General features: G+C 37.1%; 1 protein-coding gene across 1 annotated transcript in view; it reads left to right on the top strand.

Moving 5' to 3' along the window:
• eng (endoglin) overlaps nt 1-4,311 on the top strand; it is a 37,457-nt gene extending 33,146 nt beyond the window's left edge. The window contains exons 12-14 of the mRNA XM_026296610.1: nt 66-176; nt 259-306; nt 384-4,311. Coding sequence (XP_026152395.1) covers nt 66-176; nt 259-306; nt 384-505 — 281 coding nt within the window. The 3' untranslated portion in view covers nt 506-4,311. The remainder of the gene's footprint in view (nt 1-65; nt 177-258; nt 307-383) is intronic.
• Nucleotides 4,312-23,729: the final 19,418 nt, after the last annotated feature.

Here is a 23,729-nt window from a genome sequence, read left to right as displayed (position 1 = left end):
GCAAACTACTGTTTTTTTTTTAACTGAAGCCTGCATACATTGTTTTTTTCATGTGTATGTTTCAGCCCCACCATGCTTTGATTTTGGCCTCGCTGGTGTTCTGGGCATTGCATTTGGAGGGTTCCTGATTGGGGTATTACTTATTGGAGCCTTGTGGTTTATCAAAATTAAAACAGGTAAGTGTCTGATTGAATATATTGCTGACCTGAATTCATATTTGCTTTGATTTGAAATCCATCTCATTTCTGGATAATTTAGGATACCCAACTGTGCTGGACATGAGCTCAACAGCAGCAAATCTTTCTGGTAAGGAATCTCTCTTTCTTTTTTCTTTTGCTTTCATTATTTTTCTTCTTATCTGACTGGTTCTCCCTTTTCTTTAGGATGTCCATGCTCACGATCAAAACGACAACCGGTTTCTACCAACGCTTCCCCCTCTGAGGACAGCAGTGCCAACGCAAGCATTGGAAGCACCCAAAGCACACCAACCAGCAGCATGGCATGAAATTATAGAAATCTCCACCTCCAGCAGGGTCAGCATGTCCCTTTACAGTCGCCTAAACAGATTATGTGCATTTGTTTTCTTTAATAATGCTTAAAAAGCATTTATCCCCTACCTGTCCTCTTTAAATTCCCATTTACAAAGTACCACCCATGTCTGTGACACACTAAGCCTGAAATGGATGAGGTCTGGGAGTATGTAATGGTGGAGACAGGGGTGGGGTGTGACTGGATGATGGACAACAGCAGTCTTGCTCACCTCTGCAGCCTCTCTCTGAAGTTAAGCTCCAAGACAGGAAGTTAAAGAGGACAAGAGCAAAAAAAAGAAAAAAAAATGGCTCACAGCAACAGGAAAAACAAACCATATCCCCCAAGAGGTAACAGGAAATTCATTGCATTCCTTTCAGTGAATTGTGCTTGTGTGTGATGGCAGCACAATAATAGCTAGACAGGAGACGAATCAGTCATAAGACTGACTTTGAAAAACAGCTGTCTTGTTTTCACATCTAAGCTACAAAAATACTAAGGGTATTTGGCTAGGTCAGGCCAAACCGTTACCAATATGACCTCAGTTAGGATCTCAAACCGGGCAATGGAATGCTCACTTCGTTAATTGGAGTTCGAGGTTAATGGTTAACAGCTACCTCCTGTTATTTTGAAGTCTGGAGCTAAGTTTATACTTAACACTAGATTTCTCTGGTGAATTTTTAAATATTTTGTTTCATTTTAGGTGAACCTTATAGCTGACCCACTGGGTCATTTATGAAACAAAGTTATGGTGCCACACTCATGCTATCCAATAACTGTATAAAGCTTTCATATTAAAGAGTTTTCCCCCAGTGTTTATCGAAAGTTACAGTATAGAGAAATATATTGTACTTAATTTACTAAAAACACACAAAACCAATCTCAAATAATTTTATGACCCAAATGTAGTCATACATTATGTACTATTAGGAAAAAGTATCTTTATTTGGATGATCTCAGAAACAATCACTCTTATACAGTACAGTACTGCATGTAAATGGTTGTATTCACAGTTGAGCGATGTGCCTAAAATAAGAAATGACTGTCAAAATTCAGTTTTCAGACCTCAGACTCATATGTGGTCTTAAGCGCCACTCATACAGCAGCACGCACAGGGTGGAGTTTCCCCAAAATAGACTATCAGGAGGTTAAATTCCAGTACTTTTCCTTTGCACAATATCCATTCTCATCAGAATCTGGAACATGTCCACAGCCACTGCCTGACAATGTGTTGTAACTATAAAACTTAGAAATGTAGCAACATACACAAACACTTATATACAAGACCTCTATGTACAGTAGTATTGCATTGCAAGTGCTTTCAGACCAATTTAACCATCAACCTATACACTAAGATGCAACTGGTTATAGTGTATAAACCATTTCTACCTATATTTGAATATAAAGACTTGACATTTCTATAACCTCTCCAACTTCTTTGTTTATTTTCAGTATCTTTTAAATCAAAATGTAGCCATCCATTTATGGTCTGCTCTGTCTTGTGATTGGAGATAAGCACACATAAGAGAAAGAATTTTCAGGCCTCTAATGGATGTTATAGATCACCAGCACATTCAGAGATTTTGCTTTGACAAACAGGTTGTCCTTGAGTCCTGCTACTGGTTGAAGAGTTGCGACCTCGAAGTGACCAAACTCCAAGAGAGGTGTAGGTACAAACAAAAGGCTCTAATATTCTACAATGAATACTTTATGAAGAATGAAATTAAATCTGTGCAATTTAAGGCAAATGTGTGCTTTAAATGAATAGGGTTGGTATAGTGGAAAACCTCATTCCTTAAAAGTTGAACACATCTTAATAGATATGATCATAGATCTGCAGATATAAATAATTATGATCTAAATATACCCCTTCACCTCCAAACTGAGTTGCAAGCTCTGCACACTAAATGAATACCTTTTTATGATCAGTAGCAACAATATAATATCACATTTAGTCAGGGCATTGTGCGTAAACCCCATTAGGATTACTTTAAAAATTTAAATTTTGCTTTATTTTCAGGTGTCACAAAACATTCCTAATGATGTTGAGAATCATTCAAGAGAGATGAGATTTTTGTCAAAATGATTAAGTTCTGCTTACTACACTTGATGGGCTGCATCAGCCACTGCAGTGCTTGTGCTAGACAGACCCAATCATGCAGATGCATGGTGGGGATTTTCATGAGGGTTACAACTGTAGAGTGACGGTTGATCCGTGAACCCAGTATTTGTTTCAGTGTACAAATGTAAATGTATTTAATATTTTTATTGTCACTCTTTTGCCTTGATAACATTATAACAATTATATGTCAAGTTTTGTGGGTAAACAGGAAACATAAAAAAATCAATTTATAGTCATAATGCATAGCCTTGAGTAATATACTTTTGATACACTGATTTACTTTTCTTAATGCATATACAGTATAGTCACATTATTCATTATCAAACATAATCTCAAAAATGTTCAGTGGTTTCAAAACAAACATCTGTAAAATGTCTCCTCATCGTATGCATTTGAGCTATATAGCTTAACCCCTATTCTCTCATTCAGTCTGTGCATAAATGTAACTTTTACTGTTTATGTCTGATTTCCTTTGTGTATTTGTGTTGTGTCAAAGAACAAAGAGGGCCAGTACAAATTGCCACTTGAGTATTTGTGCAATATGATGAGGTAAATTTGTATGTAATGTCTATATGTAGGTTTTTACAGTGTTTATTTGTGTTGTATGATATTCTTACTTTGAACCATTTTCTTAACTTGCTTAGTTCTGTTACATATTTGAAAGAATTGGGACAATTCCTTAACCTCATCCCTCTTCACTTTTCAAATGCAGAAAGATTAGTTTTGTATAGTAATCTATGTTTTTTTTTTTTTTAAATTCTCACATAGATCCAAGTTTTGATTATACTGTAGTCACAGACAGTTTGTGTCACATTCATGTCAGAGACATATTTAGTTTGTTGGTTTTATCCCTGTTTAACTTTTGCTCTCCCCCAAGATTCCCTGCTGTCCAGAAACACAGCATATTTCTGCCAATGCTGACAGCCTGACATTGTATTGTGTTCATTGTACTATCTTCAGTAGGTGTGATGGAGAACTGCATTCTGAATTCTGAAAGACAGAATGTCTCGCAGAGCAGCATCCCAGTTAAATATGTAGTACTCTGACAGTTTTTAGGGGAACATTCAAACTTTAAGTAAGTAAAATGTGGCAAGTAGTGATAACTTTTTTCATTTATTTTAGAAAATAGCAGCAATATAAGACATATTCTTTTTTTAAGTCCAGATTTCTGCACCTTTGTTAAAACAAGCCCAAGTAGAGTATGTGAGCACTGACAGTACAAGCAGATATGCTGTCAGTAAATTCACTTTTTAACCCTGCAGCCCCACTTGTTACCTCTGACAACAGCTCCTCCGCAGACACGTTATACAGTTAACGAAACGTGTATCTGTGTGTGCATATACATGGCATATGTACTATATTTGTGTGTGGTATGTGTGTGTAGGTGTACAATAGAAACTATGCTCACATTGTGAGCAGATTCTTCCCCCTTTGCCTTAATTCTGTATTCATAGTCAGAAATCCGAAGCCTGAGCAACATAACAGAATGTCTGCTTGATTTTCTAAACAACAAAATGCAGTGTTATTTACTAATTAAAATTTATCAATTTGACGAGACAGTAATTAATTAATGTCATGTATTTTTACAGTCGCTTAAGAAATAAATGTTTTGTCTGAAATTATCTTAATAAAATGGCTATGACCAGCCTTTTTTTATGTTCTTTTGCTGTGTTACAGTGTGTTGATGTCGTGGGTAAACCTAGAACATTAAGTAGCGCTAGTAAAAAAAAAAAAACAAAGATCTCTAAGGGCAAAAAATATTACAGAATAAAAAGTAAGGAAGCAGAGCACTGAGTAAAGACCCATAATTACTAATATTCTTGAATTTCCCTTTGAGGATTAGTGAAGTTTATCTTATCTTATTACACACACTATAAGATATTAATAACCGCAGTGAAAAAGGATCAATGCACATTATAGTCTATTTAAGCTGTACCTTCCCTGAGTATTTCATAGAAGCCCTTCTGTTAATGTGTCTGCTCCTGATTAGATTCGACAATTATATAGTACATTAGTGCTGGCATTATAAAGACACTTTTCCTAAATTCATAGGTTTGTACATAATAACATCATCTGCAAAATAACTAACTGAAGCTGTTAAATAAATGCAATCATTTTCCAATCAGGTGCAATACTTTTCTCTCACATATAGTAGGGCAGTATAAAGAATACAAGAATAAAGTAAGTTTTGTGTGTACAGTTAGTACAGTGTTATTAACTTATAATGGCTTCTGCCTTTATGTGTTATTATGACTGATTCAACAGTGTTTGACATATGACTGACCTGAAATACAATGGGATTAAAGAAGCAAAACATCATGCTGATATAGTGAGTCACATAATGTTTATTGTTGGGCCAAATGATGAAAATACTGCGTGTTCTCTATCTATAGCCTTTTAGGTCTTTTTTTTAATATACAAATTATATCTTGTTTCCAGGATTGGAACCAGAGCACACAATAGATGTTTATGGACGGCCTTCATCTCCAAATACAAGCATGTAACCATTTGGTGCTGCATAGGATCCATTATGTGACGTGTGTGTCAGTGTGTGTGTGTGTGCGTGTGTGCGTGTGTGTGTGTGTGTGTGTGTGTGTGTGTGTGTGTGCATGCTTTCCTGCCTCTTCAGGTTGTTTGCTTCACAAGACAAATCTGTTCTTTTCTGCAAAATTGTGCTTGCTGAAGTGTGTTTGTTATCTATGCATAAAGCATGCAACAATGACCTTAAGGCAAAACCAGTCTTCACAGCTAAAAATTAAGGCATGAGAAGGTAACAGTGAAAGATTTTCCTCCTTCTCTCTTCATGGCACAATGGGGTTTATATCTTTATATGTGAATATTTCCAGATGAAAACGGGAAAAAAGAAATGTATTACCTTTGTCATGGAGTTGCTCCAAACCATAAACAACATCACCTTTATACTGTATACATCATAGTGTGTTAGGCTCTAAAAGGCTGCAGAGTCAGTTACTGATAGTAGCAGAGGGAAATTAAATCAAAGAATTTGGTATTTCAAACTGTATTCAAGGTTATAGTAAAATCTGTAGCGATAGGTTCTGCTAATTATCTCTCCTTTTAGCTCATTTTCCTTTCTTAGAGTATTTCTAACATTTTTCGAATTTAACATTGACCCTATGATTATACATAGATCTGCCATAATATTATGACCACTGGCAGGTAAAGTCAATAACATTGATTATCTCGTTTCAATGGCACCTGTCAGTGTGTGGGGTATATTAGGCAGCAAGTGAACATTCAGTCCTTGACGTTGACGTGTTGGAAGCAGGAAAAACAGGCAAGTGTAAGGATGAGAGTGACTTTGACAAGGGCCAAATTATTATAGCTAGAGGACCAGGTCAAAGCAAACTGCTTTGTCTTGTTGTGTGATCCCAGACTGCAGTGGTTAGTACTGATCAAAAGCTGTCCAAGGATTCACAGAAGACGCACAGTGAGCTGTAGACTGACACGAGTGCCAACCAAATGCTGCATTGACTCCTGTGTACACAGTATTAGACAGGTGGTCATAATGTTATGGCTGATAGGTGTATAAATGTCAAGCCCTTAATCATATGTCTCAGAGCGTTAGATAAGTACTCAAAAACCTATCAAGTGTGTAGAATTGACCAGCAACTATGATGAAATTGAAATGATAAACTATCCCAGCATTGCTTTCATTTTAATGTTAGACTTGCGGGTAACGCTGCATAATGAGTGGCTGCAGGGAAATGTCCCATTACATTTAATTACTCTGATAAATGGATTTCCACTGACCACCACCAGATGGTGCAATATTTTTTTTATTTTTTTCTGAAGGCACAGATTGTACTGCGTATGAGCTGAAGAAGACAGTAAGTCTCATTGTCCAGCAAAGTACCAAACAAAATAGCTTAGAAATACTTGAATGAGATATAAAATGAAATAGCGAAGCAATGCCAGATTGAAGCTATAAAAAAATATAACATCATGTGGCTGTCTTTACAAAATACATTTTTGTTCCTCTTGTATAAGCAGTGCTACTGATTTAACTGTGATTTAACTGCACATTTGTATTTTTTTGTTTGCATTTCACAACAAAATACCTTTCTTAGAATCAAGTTAACAAATCTGTGACTGATCCTGACATGAAGCCTATAAAGCCTTGAGGGTTTGCTGAATTCAGGAAACTAAATGTGAGCATAACTGAAACTACTCAGAGTAAGCCGCCTCTTTCTCTCTCTCTCTCTCTCTCTCTCTCTGACTTTCACACCCTGAGGCGGTGTGCTGCATACAAGGTTGTTTACACATTTCGAGACTGTATACAGGCTCAGCCTCATTCCCCATCTCTCACCCACACTTAGAATTTCACTCTCTCACAAGCACCCATATACTTGCCTACACCTCACTGAAGATCCATGGCCTGGACTAGGGTAATCCTCTAACTTACAGTACAGGCAGTGCTGTGTGCTTATAGCAAGCCACATTCCTTCAAAATGCAGACACCTCTAGAACTGACATGTGGCCCAAACACCTCAGAGGTGATATAACATAGTTTTTTTCCCCAGGTGTTTGCTTCTTTTGCTCCAGTCTTCACTCCCTTGAATGCAAATACCTATTGGAAATGTGCCATTTAATAAAAAGATGGCTACAGGAAGGATAATAATGATATGCGTTACAATGAAACATCCCTGGTTGGATATTCTCTGTAACAAAACACAGACCATGTAATATTGTGCAGATTTATTGTCTAGGGTCTTGATTGCGCAACTATTTAGTGTGTTGTAGTTTTCATAAATTAAAAAGGAAAAAGAGGTTGCAGATAATTAGAAGTGTATTTTATCACCAGATAGATGGGTTTTTCGTCATTTGGGATGGACATCTATTACATCAAGGGTGCACACTAGAGGGGAGCATGGGTGCAAACCAGGTAGTAATGTACATTGTTGGTATTTGGTAACTCTCAGTCCAGATGCATTTTTTTAATGTATATATTTTTGTGGTAACATACAAAATAACAGCCCTTTGTATATTTTATAATATGCATACTATTGTCACTGTGATGTGTAAGTCCAGTATACTGTATATGTCAGTCCATTCACTTAGTTGGGGAGCTACCAGTGTTCTACACCAGCTGAGAGAGGTAAGCCCAGCCCCCCGCAAATTCTGAGACTTCCACATGGTGTTCCCAGTTATGCTAAGAGCACCACAAAGAATGTCACCTAGGGACATCCTTACCACAAGCTTGAACAACCTCCACTACATGGGGGTGGACAACAGGTCCCACTCCTGGAGCAGTTTCACCTACGCATATTTTGCTCATCAGGATCTAACTGTCAGTTTGTCAGGGGGTGCTCAAACTGAATGTTTCACGCTCTTCTTTCAAATGCGCTCTCCAAAAGTATGCCTGAAGCAATGCATTTTAAACTTCTATAAAGACAGGTCTATTGCTCTGGCAGACATGCTCATGTGACAGAGCAAAAACATGACTGCTTAGTGCATTGATTGATTGAACACAGTATTAGGACAGGAAATGGATCTATCGTTTACAGAAGGAGCACTCTGCAGAGATGAATCTATATGAGGAGGAACCTAGTCTAGCCTAAGACTGGGGATCTGTCCACATGTACTCCACCTCGCAGCCAATATCAGCTTGGATTGGCTCCAGCCCCAAGTGACTCTTGATAGTAAGACTTATTGACAGACTGACAGTTTACCATGGGCTTTTTCTTTTAGATTACTAATGAAATAGGTAATAACATGATATAAGGAATTCTTTAGGGTTTGCTAGTTTAATGGCTACCTGACTCAACAGAAACTGACTACACGGTTGCTTTCAATAGCAATAGCCACATCACACCTTCGATGTCATTACTTTATAGGGGTAATGCATTTCCTTTTTAAGTTAACTGTTGGTGTAACACAGAGGCTACTTAACATTTTCTTCTAGAGCTGCTTGCCTGATGATCCAGCTGATATGTAATTGGCCACAGCTAAATGCTTTACAGGCATTGGGCTTTGCTTCTCTTCTAGGTTGGTTCTCTGTTAACTGCCACAATAGATTACAGTTTTCCCATCCTATTGCTCTCTCCTTTAACTGCTAATGCTGGTCTCTCAGAGAGCAGTCTTCATCTTTTACCACTTTTGCTGAAAAAGGGCTGAGCAAGCTACTACCTTGACTAGGTGCACAAATGAGGCGCTGTTTCTGGTTGTCATGTGTAACAGCATGTGTAACGAATCTCTGCCAAACATCACTGAAACTGGATAGTTTACCTACTGTACCCCTTGGCTCTCCAGTGTTTTTTGTTGGGTGGAGAAATGATGGAGGGTCAACTCGGAGCTTATATCATCACACGTCCATAACAATAATGGTTAGGTAGTCACCATCAGCCCACTTAGGCACCGGTGAGCAAACAAACCTGCAGTACTCAGTATATGTGGAATTACACAACATAGAGATGTTGCTACACATTCTTGAAACCAAGTAGAACATACTCCATATTAGAGAAATAAATCATTCATGCTTCACTAAAAGAAATTAATTTGATCATAACCTTGAGAAGCTATCTCTCACATGGGGGACTGTGAACTCTAGAAATTTGTTGTCCAATCAATGGTTGTCAGTTACCAAAAATATAAGAAGAAAAAGTGAAAATAAACACTGATTAAATTTGTGGTGATGTTTTCTACTTATCAAGATGTAGACAACTTGTGAGCAGGTGGCAAAGCAGAACACACCAAAGAAAACAATGTAGGCCATACTTGTGGCCATCTAGTGATGGTTTTAAAATAGGAAACCTTAAAAATGTAACTTGCTACTGAGGGCATGAAATTTTAGACCTCAGATGAAAACATTTTGTTTTTCACAAACCGTCCTCTGTATTGTTTTTCAAATTAAATAATGAGATAGTGATAATCTAAGTAGGAAGGCACAGGATCTGTTGTATCATGCAGCTGGCTGTTTGACCTCTTCTCAACTATGAAGTTGTCAAGGAGATTTTCAGGATTGGATGTTTTCATTGAACTTATTTTTTTCCACTGCTATGTTACTCTGTTGTTGTTAAGACCAAAATCATTGTTGACCTCGTCTGGCATGAACCATTTTCCTTGCTACTGATGATGTTATTGCATCAGTATTCACTCTCTCAGAGTGTGTGTCCATGTTTTTGTGGTGGCCTGTGTTAGTTATAGCTTAAATGCGATTGATAAATTTCTACTGTGAAGCCAGCCTATGCCCACAGTGGCAGATATGGAAATAAGTAGAAAGGAAAACACAAATATAAATTAGTGTAAGCAGTAAGTGTAGCTCTAGATAAACCCCTGACTGGCTGTAAAGACAAGTGCCTCTGTGCACAGAATGCTGAGCACAGCTAGCCCCTTGTAAACAAAGCTTCTGCTATTTAGTTTCAGTTGGCTTAATTAGAATGAATGAGGGGCCCTTGTGCAAAGAGGACAGTTTTTTGTGGGTGTAGGGAGAGAGGAATTGGCCATGGCGGATGGAAAGCTGGGCTGAGAGATAAAGTTACTAGCGGGTGGCACAGACCAATTGGACAATGACAAACAAAGCCTCCAGCCAAGTGCACATCCGTAATGAATTTAGGGGAACATACATGTGCGTTCAAATTGAATTATTATGATTTTATTCCATGTTTTATATACACTCCAGATAAAACTGAAGTATGTGTATTTGTTTGTGTGTGCATGTGTGCCTGTGAGAGAGATGACAGTTTTATGTGTTTATGACTGTGCATTTGCGGCTCTGAATTGTTTTTGCAGACTAATATTTAGCATTTAAGTCCTGCCGAAGCACTCCAGCATATGTATTATGGCAAGGAAAACAGACTGTTCATAGGTTTTAATGCTATGGTAATGTAGATTACATTATGCAATGAAATTACCTATTACACAGTGACATTTTCAGGCAGTGCAAAAAGCATGTTAAAAACAGTGAACTCCATATTTTTTACTAAAAGCAGCATTTTCATATACAATATATATGTTTTATAACTTAACTGCAGAAACACTGGCCAATTATGAATTATGTTATGTGGATGAATGTGCTGCACATCACTTTCTGTGTGCTATAATTAACATGTGCTTGGTAGGGTTAAAGAAGTTATTTTGGATTTTATAATGAGTATGTCATCTGCACAGTTCCAAATGTATGAGGCTCCACTGAAGAAACAAACTTAATTAGATTTATATAAAGGTAAGGTAAGTAAAAAGAGAGCAGTCTTTGCAGTTGTCCCCCATCTTTTCAAATTATTTAATGCCCTAATTTCTGCTGGTACGCCCTAAAGACAGGACCCTAATTACTGCCATATGCATTTGCACTAATTGTGACTAAATACAACTAAATACGGGGCCACAGTTTAACAACTGTCCTTTCAAAACCTCTGCCTGAGCTTCATAGATCTAGTTACTTGAATTTGTGTTTTAATTGGAGATTGTGAATTAAAATAATAGTTTCCTAAATGTTGTATTTTTGTATAGCATTCAAGACCTCATACAAATATTTGACATAGATAAGCTGTCAAGTTGTAGCACCATAAAGTGTCAAAATGTATGATTAAGGAATTCTTCAGGCCCATGTCCACACAGCATATTGAGGGTGAGAGGTCACGTCCACATAGAGAAGGTGATAATGACCAATGCTTGAAACAAAGATGAAGACTGGAACCCAATCAAGTATGTGTCACAGCGATTCTCGTCAACAACAGAGCACTGGATGATAGAGTACCTATTGTTAAATGTCAATGATTCAAAGAAAACCATGAAACTAAACTGAGTGTGTGTGTGTTGGGAGGGGATATCTGACACACACATGTATTATTCTACATTCAAAATGAATACAGTTCATCTACATTTTCTTAGAAAGTCATTAGGTACTGAACAACAGTGATTAATCAATATCTACCATCTAAGGTTGCATTCTCTCTCTGTAGGTTTTGTACATAAACAACAACATAGGGTTTACAGTGCGATGTGTTCAAACGCGAACAAGTCGCTCCTATTGACTTTGTGTCACCCTACCACTTGGCCTTTTGTTTTGGTGGGGATGGCCTGTCACTGTGATGGCAGTAGAGGGAGGGAAGTTTTCTCTGAGGAAAGAAGGCAAGAGAAAGGTCATGATGAATAAAAGGCTTTTAATCTGAGTACCTTGTGTCGTGTGCCTAGGGAATATCAAAGTCATCCCATTTCTGGTGAGGTCAGACCAGGGCAGCCTCCCTGTTTCCCACTGCTATCTTCTATGTTTGTGATGCTTAAATACCCAGGGTTTGAGAGTTTTAAGAAAAGGTTAGAAGCAGCATGGTGTTTTGTCTGACTGTCTCTCTGCTGTTCTGCTGCTCTCTATGTGTCCATGTATGTGCTCATGTGTGTTTTTGTAAAGGCTGTTGCATAGAAATTATATGTGACATGTAGCTCTATTTGAAGCAAAACACTTTGTGATGTTATTCTTAAAGAGAGAAAAGACCAGATACTGTATTTGGTGTCACTTCACTGGTAACCTTTAGATAACTGGAGAAAGACTCTGTTGAGACTTAAATGCATCACAAAAGCAATTTCATTTCTACATGGTTTATACAAGAATATGAGATTCAGATTTGTGCAGTGTCATTTTTGCAATTCTGATTTCAACATGTGTACGATTCAGACACTGCACAACATGCTGAGGGTGTTTGTCGGACCATGCCAGTGGAGACAGAGAGTAAGGCTTTAATTTGATGTCAGCAGTGTTGTCAGGTTGGCCAAATGTCTGGGCCTTTATTTACGAACTCTAGTAGTCTAGGGGATAGCTTGCCAATCCATTAGGTGTGAAGTAGAATCACGTTTTCCACAACATTGGCCTTAAGCATCCATCATGTCACACATTCACAATGATTCAATTTCACCATAGTGCTCCTGTGAATGCTTTTAAAGTTGCATTTTGTGATCCAAAAAGATTTAGATCCGATAGGAACCAAAACACAATGCAAAAAAACTATCACACTATATATGACTGGCAGCTTATAAGAAGTAAATAGACACCAAATATTCATTGGGACAAACAGTTTTGAGTACAGCAGTTTAGATGAATAGTATATTCTATGTGAAATTTGAAGAACATGGAAGTGAGGCTGCAATACTCCCTGTCTTCTACTTTTAGTGCTGCTACATGTATCTCTCATTTCTGCAAGAAAAATCAAAAAATATAAATGAAGTGAAATATTTTGTGTTTGTGTTTTTAGATGAAATGAAATTTCATCATGACCAATGAAATTTGAGAAAAAAGAATAGTGAAAGATACTAATTAATTGGCTTTAACAGTTTGAGAGAATACAATGACACTGCCCATCAAATTAGACAAAGGGTAAATGCACACAGTATGAAGTCAACCCAGCTAAAGTATCACTGGATAATTACCCTAACACAAATACAAATATATTGGACAGGGAGTAATTTCAAGAACACAGATTTTCAAATCTATCTGCCCAAGTGCTAGAAGGCATAGATATGTATAGCTTAAATAGTGCCAAATTACAAATACATCTTCAGTTTATACCAGATTAAATGCAATCATTTCAAATCAATAGCAAAAGTTATAGAATTATTTGTAAAAGTGGCAGTGAATTCAACATCCAATCATGTTTACACTGTGGATTACTGTATGTTGATCACAGCATGTTTGGTGCACAGTATTTTTATCTGGCCAAAATACATCAAAACACATCATTCACAGACAGACACCAACAAAAGGCAAAGTCTGTATCCGCCACTATTTATCCAGTTTCCATTGCTATCATAATATACATTTCAAGTGCAAGAATGTATCAAAATAAATATCCTAAGAAATATATGACATTGATTTTGGACTATGGCTTCTCAAGGGTAAAGACAAAGTGGATGGATGTTGAAACAAATCTGCTCCTTGCTCCACTGAGACTTTAGATAAAATTGCAGGGCATCTAGGCTTTATAATATACAGCATAGTAGGAAGCAATGTTTTTTTACTGGTATATGCCTGATGCTTATTTTACTGCTGTGATTACCCAGGACATGCTAGCAACTATTCTGGGTTAGTATAGTATCTGACAATAACTACTAGTAACAGATGAAATATTTCACACTTCATTTCTTGCACATATGTAATATGTACTATTAGGCCACTGCAGAAACACATAATGCTGTCATTTACTATTTGCATAAAAAGTATTTTTTTATTATTTAAGCTAATTAAATGAGAGCATAATGTGTCTTAGTGTAGGGTCCATGCAGACATTTGCCATAGCTAAATCACTGGGTGCTGAGTGGATAAATTAATATATGTACCTGTACATTTATATAAACCACAGGAATCTGTAAGGGAGGGAGTCAAAGTATTTAAATTCATGGACTAAATGAGAAAAGTCAGGGTTGACACGCAGGTCAGGACAGGTCTTAGCGACTGTTTCACGACTGTGTACTTCCCCTCATGAATACCTTTCAACCCTAGTCAGCATGCCAAATTGCCTTTGCAGAACAACAGTCCAACGTAGCATGCTGAGACACGAGAGAAATCAAACAAAGCAATCAAAAAAAGTGCTAGTGTCCTGGCAGCTCAACAAGAGTGTAATTTGTCCCACTTGGTTTGCCACAACCACACTGGTTTATGAAGTAATCTGGACAGGCAACACCTGTTGCAGCAGATTTCCTGTCACTGGTTTGCCTCATCAGGGTTTCTTGTTATTTCCTTTGTCATTTGATCTTTGCCAAAGCTGGGGTCTTAAACCTTGCATCTTAAAGTAGGACACAGTGTTATTGTTAGAATATTTAAATTACTGTGTACACATTAAACAGGTGACAAATGCCTTATTTTCTGACATGCTAAGAATCTTGGTATTTGACCTGTTTACAAAAAAAAAAGTCTTGTAACTTGAGATGTTTCAATACAGTCCTAAATGCTGGATTGGAAAGGAGAAGAATGGGGCTTTTTAATGAGAAGTGGATGAGATGCCACTATATGGAGGTCAGCAAGATGTATTGACAAGAGCTGAGGCAGTAGGGAGAATGACCCTTTTAAAAGAGCACTGTGGCACCAAAAAAATAAAAAAAAATAAAAATGCTTTTGTCAATTTTAAAACCAGATTTATGTGTATGATTAGTTGACCAATGAGGGATGACGGTTGTATGTAAAAAGGTGTGTGGGATGGGCTATAAGGTGGCCATGCTTCATCAGAGGGGTGTTCATCTACAGGTTGACCTTTCATCCTTTCTTGCTGGGTTCAGGTAAGGCAATGAAAACGCATTCACAAGAACTCCATTACAAAAAAATCATTTATCTTCTGTAATTCTATAGCTGCACAGGGTTATTTTTATAGACAGCTGTTTTCTGAATTAATAGTTTCTTCTTTTATACTGAATGGAATTACATGCTTTTCAATTGTGGCTTTGAATAGCTTTCCACAGTAGCAAGAAATATGGCAATAAATATTGCTTGTTTGTGTGCCAGGGCACTGATTATCATGCTTGGCCTTGGGTAGCCATATTAACTTGTTGAGTAACTTAATACTGAAATAACTTTGCATTTCTGTGGAGTAATTTTGAAGGTAAGATGCAGAGTGGAGGTACGTGACTCTGAGGAACAAGAGATGGAGCTGAGCCTGAGTCCAGGCTTAAGAGAATGTATGTGCCATGTCGTGTTTGATTAATAGCACCACAGTCCAGCCCATCAAGAGGTAATAAAATATGAGGGCATAAGTCAGGTCTCATCCTAGCGTGTTGGCAGGTGTTCAGGTACACAAGGTAACCAAACGAAAAGCTGTACTGTATTTCAATTCCCATTTCCTTGATGCTTTCGGTGCCACTGATCTGACACCATGACTGCTACGCATGGAAAACCGCAACTGACCATTCCAAACACTAATGTCAAATTGCAATGTTGTACATAATTTCTGACATGTGACACTTTCGGCTGCTAGATGACAGAAAAGTCAGACTTTCAGCCTGTGTTTTGTATGAAACTGAAGCGCCAAGCTCAACAGTTTGTCACAATTCCCAAAAAGTAGAAAGTGTCTCCTAGTGTCTTCACCACAGATATGGTCCAGCTAAGAAATATGCTGTCAAAGACAGTCACAATACAAAATGGCAAATCCTTAAAGACAGTCTTAAAAATCCAGTCAGAGGAAATCTCTCTGTGGCCCTAAAACCAGCTGCCTCCAAGAACTTGATAGGAGAGTGTGTGAGTGTATGTGACTGAAAAATAAAATGAAAAATGGCAACCAACAGAGCCATTATTCAGCTGAGACCTTTGAAAATCAACAAACAGCTGAAGTCCTGGTTCCCTTTGAAACGGGCTACAGTTTTTCATGCCACTGGATCTTTTTACTGGTAAACAACTCAATTTATACAGTACATGTATCACATACTACTTTAATTTTGTTAGCTGTTTGCTTTTTATAGTTTTTATTAAAACTTTATTTAAATTTAACAAAGCATGCAAAAAGAGTGAAATACTACAAACGTGAAAAATTAAAGGAAAACCCTGAATGGTTGACAATGAGATTTACTATGTTGTAAGTATAGGGCATGTATGTTTCTACTGTACATTATAATTAGACTTCTTATGAAGTTTATCATCAGGCTAATATAGTATTTACATTCTCTATACATTCTTTAAGACCTTCCTGCACTGTATATGTTAGTTGCTGTTGTGTGGGTCCTAGTAAATATGTAAACTTCATGCACCCAGAAGGAATTACCCATAGACAAATGTGTTATAGTGTTAAACACACAGAAATATGAGTTAGTGGAGACCAAGGTAATGGCTAATGAGACTGAAGAGTGTATGAAAGGTGCTCTACCACTGACTGGTTTGCTGAGAGTGTTTGATTTACAAACATGTTTGTTTTCTGCTCCTAATGAATCTCCAGGCAGACTAGATGCTGCAAGACATACTGCTACCCCTTCTGTCAACACTATATTTTGTTCAGATGAAAGTGTGAAATATTGATGGGATCATCACATACTGCACCATGGTGTTACCAAATCGACCAAAATAGCACCACAAAACAAACTTTGATGACTTGGATGGCAAAATGGAAGTTTGGTACACTTCTATTTGAGATAATTTGCTGAAGCTTGTTTTGCCCCCTGAAAGCCTGAAACTGCCAACATTGCAACAATTTGCTCCAATGTTGTTGAGTTGTGATTTCTATTAGAGGCCATGGTTGTACTTTCTTAAAATCTTGCAGTTTTATATATATATATATATATATATATATATATATATATATATATATATATATATATATATATGTATGTAAGCATTAACAAACATTTGTATTTGTGCAGCAAGTCATAAAATACGGTTGGAAATACCACAGTGCGGCCCTGTGAAGGACTGGTGACCTGTGTCACCAGGTGTACCCTTGCCTTTCACCTAAAGAGAGCTGGGATAGGCTCCAGCAGATCTTTGTGAACCTAAATCAGAATACCACAATGAATCATGTTTAAAATTCCTTTTCACAGAGGGCTTTTGATATTAATAGTTGATACTGTGCTCCTGAGAGTTCATCCTATAAAACTGAGGTGAAAATGACTCATTTGCCAGTCTCTGCTCATGATATTAGGAATTACTCATTTCTTAGCATAAAAATCATTGTGTCCCTTAAAACATGTGGCATATTAAATGTCCGTGTTGAAATGTTTTTTGATCAGAAAGGAAAACTTTGTTGCCATTAATCAAACTCAGATTTAGTGCAGTTCAAAGAAGACAAAGAAACCCCCAAAACATAGAGACATCAGTAATACCATCAATTTCACTATGGATTTGGTCTTTTATTATTTTACTTTTATAATTTATCTTTCAGTGCATGCAATAGTCATTGTGATTATAAAACTTAGTATTATCCAACCTATAAGGTAAAGCACATTAGGGCTTTTTTTTCCAGTTTAAATTGATAAATGTAGCAAATAGATATTATTTTTTATAGAGTTTTTAAATAAAGTGAAATAGACCAAATTAAACTTTATTTTGGATGCCTGAAAAAAAAAAAACCTTTTTAAGCATTGAGTGCTATAACCCTGGTCATAAAAGATAAATATAATGATGCTGGACATTCCTGAGTCAATTGAAAAGAAAGCTTTCCTGACAAGTGTCCAAATCATTGAGCAGATGAATATCATATGGTGTATGGTCTTGACACATGCTGGTCAAAGGACTTTAAAGCAGGCAAACATATTGTAAATGGAACCAGCAATTCCAAGTGTGCAGAGGTTCTTAAATAAAAAATCACAAAGGAATGGGGGATTTATTTGCTCTCATTCATTTATTAGTCTCTAATGGGTTGCTGAATGACTTCATGTCAGGTTGTCACTCCAGGCTATTCTCAATCAGTGAAACATTTGCACTTAAACCAGGAACTGCCTCATGAATTAAAAGCTAAAGAAAAAGTTAAATACTACAAATAATAAAAGTTTTCTTCACTTAGCATGATGAGTGATGAGATAAACATTCTACACTTACATCATGAACAATTTCACAAGTTGTTTAGTGGTAATTCATAGCTTTGTTTCAGCAAAGCACTTTTATATTCTGTTTTTCTCTCACTATTGTTTGCTCATACTAGTGTATAAGATCATAGTGTAGGTATGGTATTTAAGACTGCTAACAGAATTCACATTCACATCAAGTATACTATACGGTATCTTCATATATATATATATACACTGTAAGTTACAAAAGTTTAATGCTCGATCTTTAGAGGGCAGTCAGACTGTCAATTTAAATTGAATGCCGAGTATTTATTCATGCTTCTAAAGATTCTGACTTAATTTAAACACTGCACGACCATATTCAGCTAATCCTGTTACCACTCACAGTACAAAAAGTGGAGCAGTTTTGTCTGAATGAGGGCTTTAATTTTCCATGCCTTTCTCAAAACTTTTTTCACTGCTATGTAGGATATAACTAATGAGATTTTCTGCAGGAAGTGTGTGCATGTACAGGTCAGTTTGCCTGGGAAGAATGTCAGGTCAGTAGTTAGCGCTGACACTTTACTGTAACTGGTTTATTACCGGTTGGTTCTTAGCATGGCCAATTTTTCTGTTGGTTGGTAAAAGCAGATCCTAAAATCGCTAAATAAAGTAAAGTTTGCTGATTTGATCCAACGTCTTGCTTTCAGAAGACAAACTGAAATGCTTGTGTGAAACAGTTTCTCTGATAGATTATGCAACTTAGTTGTTAGAGCGATTGCCACACTAGGACTCAAACCTACTGTAAGGTTACTGCTACCTTTGACCTCAACACTGGCAGTACACTGAAAGATTAGAAAGGCTGTTAAATTTTGAATATTTTCTAAGATAGAATTACATCTAACCTACCTGGTGTCAAAATATGCAACTCTTCCATCTGAAGCTATACCTGCAGCAATGATAATGGAAAGAAACACAGCTCTGAGTATGGTTAAGGTTAGTCAATTTAAATAACTTTCCTAAAGTAATGACAAAATCAGAGCATGGGTTAAATAATAACAAAAACGCATACTGACGAATACTGACTATTAGCATGAGAGAAGATGCTAGTCCTTTGTTGCCAGTCTATAACTGAAGTGAAGACCCATCTATTATCTCTCTCTCTCTACCCCCACACATCTCACAACTCTCATCGCTTCTTTCATCACTCAAAATAGAGCATTTTGGTAGGTTAACAACGCTCATGATAACAAGTTCACATTTATTTTATGGCTATTGTTTTATATTGTGATTTGTAGCTATTACTTTGTCCAGATCCTCCTCATACCACATTAAGTACATGATTTCTGATTTTAGACGTATCTGTTCATATTTGCCAGCTGCCTCTAGCGAACATAAAGCAGAAAGTGATTTGCTTAAGAGCTGAAGCAGAATGTGCTAACTGCTGTGAAAATGAATGCAAACATTCTCCCAGTTGTAATGCATCTCAGTGCCTCCTCCCTAAAAGACCTCCTAAATGATGGAGCCTTTTAGTGAAATCAGATTTAGTTCTAATTGGATGACAGGCTTAGTGTGGACTCCCTCAGGACAATGATGCACATACATTGGATGCACGTTACAGCAAAATGCAATGCCATGCAATAAAACTAAAACAAATACAAACTTGAAATATTCAACTCACTGTTGATACTCTGTTATAGTGATGTTGATTTAACCCTAAAATCACCATACTGTAGTTTGTGGTACAGTTGTACTGTGTGACAGACCAGTAAGTGTAATTAAACCAGTGGTGGTGTGTGTCTAATTGTCTGCACTGTTTATCTTTGCCAGTACAATAGTCCCATGTTTGGCATTTGACGAGTTACATAACACATTACATAATTGTGTAGTGGTTGCATTCAATGATCCAACAATGTATGAGTAAAAGGAAAACTGTAGGAGGTAGTTTTCATAAACTAGTCAAACAGGCCGTTTCAAACCAGCTATTTTGACTCTGATAGCAGGAAAAGCACTTCCAGTCCATTTGAGTGTCCGGGTAGTTAATTAACTAAACAAACTCACATATACAGGAACCTGAATCTGGATGTTATTAATTACACCTGAGTTTTTCCTTTTATGTCATGACAAAATGTCTAAGCAAAACAACTATTCTGTAATACAGCAATTCATGATATTAAGTAATGTGTATGGGAACCAAAAAGAATTACATAACCTTAGTTTGCATCATTTATTTTAGATGAAATTATGTATTTAAGGTAATAATAAGACATTCTACAAATCAAATTAAATAAAGATGTTTACCCAATTAGCAAGACAAGACTCATCTGTTTTTCAGTGAGAAATAGGAAAACCTATTAATTACCCCAGCTCAAATGGACTCTGAGTGAAATGGAAACTAATAAGAGCTTCTGCTCTCAGAGCACTAACTGCTGGAGCCCTTTAAAGGGTCTCTATCTGAGGAATGTCCTACTGGTTTCCCAGAAGGAAGATTCAGGCTATATAGCCTGTCAGGAGCTTCACACAGAAGCAAAGACAAGAAGTGCTATAGGGCTAGTGGCACCCTACGATATCTCTTCTGAACACACAGCACAAGAAATGAAAAAAGATGCGGATGTGTTGATCTTCAGTGGGGAGCTGTGCCGTTAGATAACACCTCACTTTTCACAGAGTTACAAAACAAAGGAAGCATTGTTAAGACCTGTCACTAATTTGTATGTTTTTCACCATAAATAAAGGTGATACCTAACCTGTTTGACTGTCTTAAAAATGAAGGGTGAACTTATTCATTCTTCTTTAAGCTCTGCTTGGGGATTCTAGACAATATTTGATAATGGCATAGCTGGAGTGTTTGTCAAGATATGTAATCAACTCAGTTTTCAACTCGAGGATATGTTGATATTGTATTTGTGAATAATTGTATGTCATAAAATACAGAATGCTGTATTTGTATTTTTTATTTTTTTTACAAAATCCTCTGCAGTGGCACAAAAGATAAAAGAAGGAAGACAAATATAAAAACACGCAAACCTCAACAACCTACTTTCCCAGAAAATAGACTAATAGTGAACTTTTACCAAATGAAGTAGACTTGAAAAGTACCATTTATTCCCTTCCTTCAATACTTGAGCCTGTTTGGCTTTCTAACGTGGTTGATGGGGCATAAGGAGGAAGAGGAAGGGCATCTGACTGGGCGCTGTTGCAGTCCATTGACTGTTTTCTTCAGAGGAAAAGGTCAGAGGATACAGTACGATGGGACACCTGCTGAAGGTAATCATTAATAAGCTCGCTGTCCTGTCAGCAGCCCCTGGCTTTACCAGATGTGTTCTACTGAAAAGAGGGAAATGTGGCAGGAGTGTCCACAAATCATTATAATACAGTTGGGCTGTCCTAGCAGTAATTTAAGATACAAGAAAATGGACTCAATGTCCAACTGACATATTTTAGTTAGATGCGTGACATGTTTGGCTGAGAAACTGGATGCCAAAGAGCTTCTTCACACTAGCACAGAATGTCTCTAATTTAAATGTTACCAAGACAACCCTCTGCCTTCCAGTAGAAGACTACCAAGAACAACAATTAATGTTTGGAAGCAGGTTCTGTTACCTATGTTACCTGTTCTGTTACCTATGAAATAGAAATACATATAGTAATGTATGGCAATGGCTAAAACATCAGCAACAGCAACACAACAAGCAACAAAGTGGTCACACTTTGTACCTTGTTTTTTTTTTTTTAAAGTAATGGCAGTAATATATCCATGATTCAGATTTTAGTTTTGTGGCACTGTCTATCCCCTTGCTGTCCTGTCTCTACCTACAATACTTCACTTGCAAACTCATGCAAATAAGTCTCCTGTCCTGCGGAGGAGAAAAGGAGGGAAACCAAATTGGATCGAATGTAATTCAGTTCACCAAGCAGGGAATGAATCGATAACGCTGAGAAATGACTTTCAAAGGGCTGTGTGCCCACCTCCGCTAAGAGGTTTCTTCTGTTTACAGCATAACCTGGGCCTGCGTGCTTATGTATTTTACAACAGGTTAATGAAGAATCATGGTACCTACCACTGTATTTGTGATGTCTCTTCTCATGATGATGACCATTTAGCAGTTCAGAAAATGTCTTGCTTCTTTGCATTCTCAAGTGTGATAGGACCACTGTCTGCAAATTTGCATTCTCATCTTTGTGTAACATATTCACTGAATATAGCTGAGCAAAGAGATTGGTATAGTTTGTATTTATTCTGAAGCACATCAAGCCACTTGCAAACAACAATGTTTGTGTACCTACGGATGCCTTATACAGTATCCTGCATATGTACAGAAAATGAAATACACAAACACAATTATATGCATCACAGCATACAAATAACCATCCATACTGAATGAATTTATCTTTTTTTTTTAAATTTTCTTGCATTTTTTCGCAATTAAATAATGAAAGATAACGGTAGCATTTAATTTTGATTTTACTAGATAATTAGGAGAATATAATTATGTGGTTCTAATTATATTAGTATACTTGATGTTATTATGCAGTATTTATTAGTGTAAAATTTTAATTAACCACATTGCAACAACCAAAGGCACTGTACACCATAAGGTGTGGACATCAATGATCTGGAGGAGCCTTGGAGTAAAGCCATTGCTGCGCTACAACAAGAAAGACTTAAAGAGGATAGTCTGGGCACCTGATGTGCATCAGGTGCTTAAGGATATATTGAGTAAGCGAACCTGCTGAAGGGAGCAACTAAAGATCCCACTATATAAACTAAAAAAAAAAAAGGAGCTACAAAACAAAGCTGTAGTGTGTTTTTATGTGGTTTCTCTGTGTCAAAGTAATGCTTAATTGGATACTGGGTGTTAAAAATGGATGGCCAGATGCATGGAGCGCTCTTATTTCTTCATGTGTATTTCCTGGCTTAGTAGAAACCCTTGAGAAAAAAAGAAAAGATGCCCAAATTTAGAAAAATATAGTTTTTTCTACTTATGTTCTGTTTTTGTGTTGTTGTTTTGTGTCGCTCGTGGTGGCCCAACTCACTAGAAAGACTCTGTTATATGTAGGCTTTTTCTATACATCATCAATCTGCAAAAACTCCCAAAACAGCAGCTGTCTCTGAGTGTCTGTGCTGCTTCATCCATCACAGGCATCAAAACATTTAATAATGTTTAAACTATGTGTCACCTGATGTTTAATTAAACATTAACAGCAAATATTTCTTCTGTGTAAAGCAGGTGCACCTATAAGGTAGTGTTCAAGCTGGGTCTTTGTCTCAATGCCTAGTGTAAACTTCTGCAGAGACTTTATAGTCCACCAGTTATCAGGCAAAGCTGTGGAAAGCAGGGATCCATTAGCAGACCATTAGCATTTTGTTTGAACAGTTCATGCCTATGTGTCTGCTCGGTTCAGGATGGAAGTGAGAGGGGGCAGGGAGAGCAGAAGAGAGAAAGGCAGTCAAATAGAAAGGGTGATATACTGAGTAAGGGGAAAGAAGGAGAAAGGCAGACACAAAATTAGCTTTTCATCTCATGACAGTCACAGCTCAAAGACAAAGAAAGGGGGTATAAGCAAAGCTGAGGGAAAGGGAGAGCTAAAAGATGCAAAGTGAGAGTTACAAAGATGTGCTATATTGCTGGAGGGATCAGGATTGAGAGGGGTGGGCTGCAAAGAAGTGAAA

Source organism: Mastacembelus armatus, chromosome 12 (genome assembly GCF_900324485.2).
Source record: "Mastacembelus armatus chromosome 12, fMasArm1.2, whole genome shotgun sequence".
NCBI lineage: Eukaryota > Metazoa > Chordata > Actinopteri > Synbranchiformes > Mastacembelidae > Mastacembelus > Mastacembelus armatus.
Note: the sequence above shows the minus strand (reverse complement) of the source record. Positions and strands in the feature narration are given on the sequence as shown.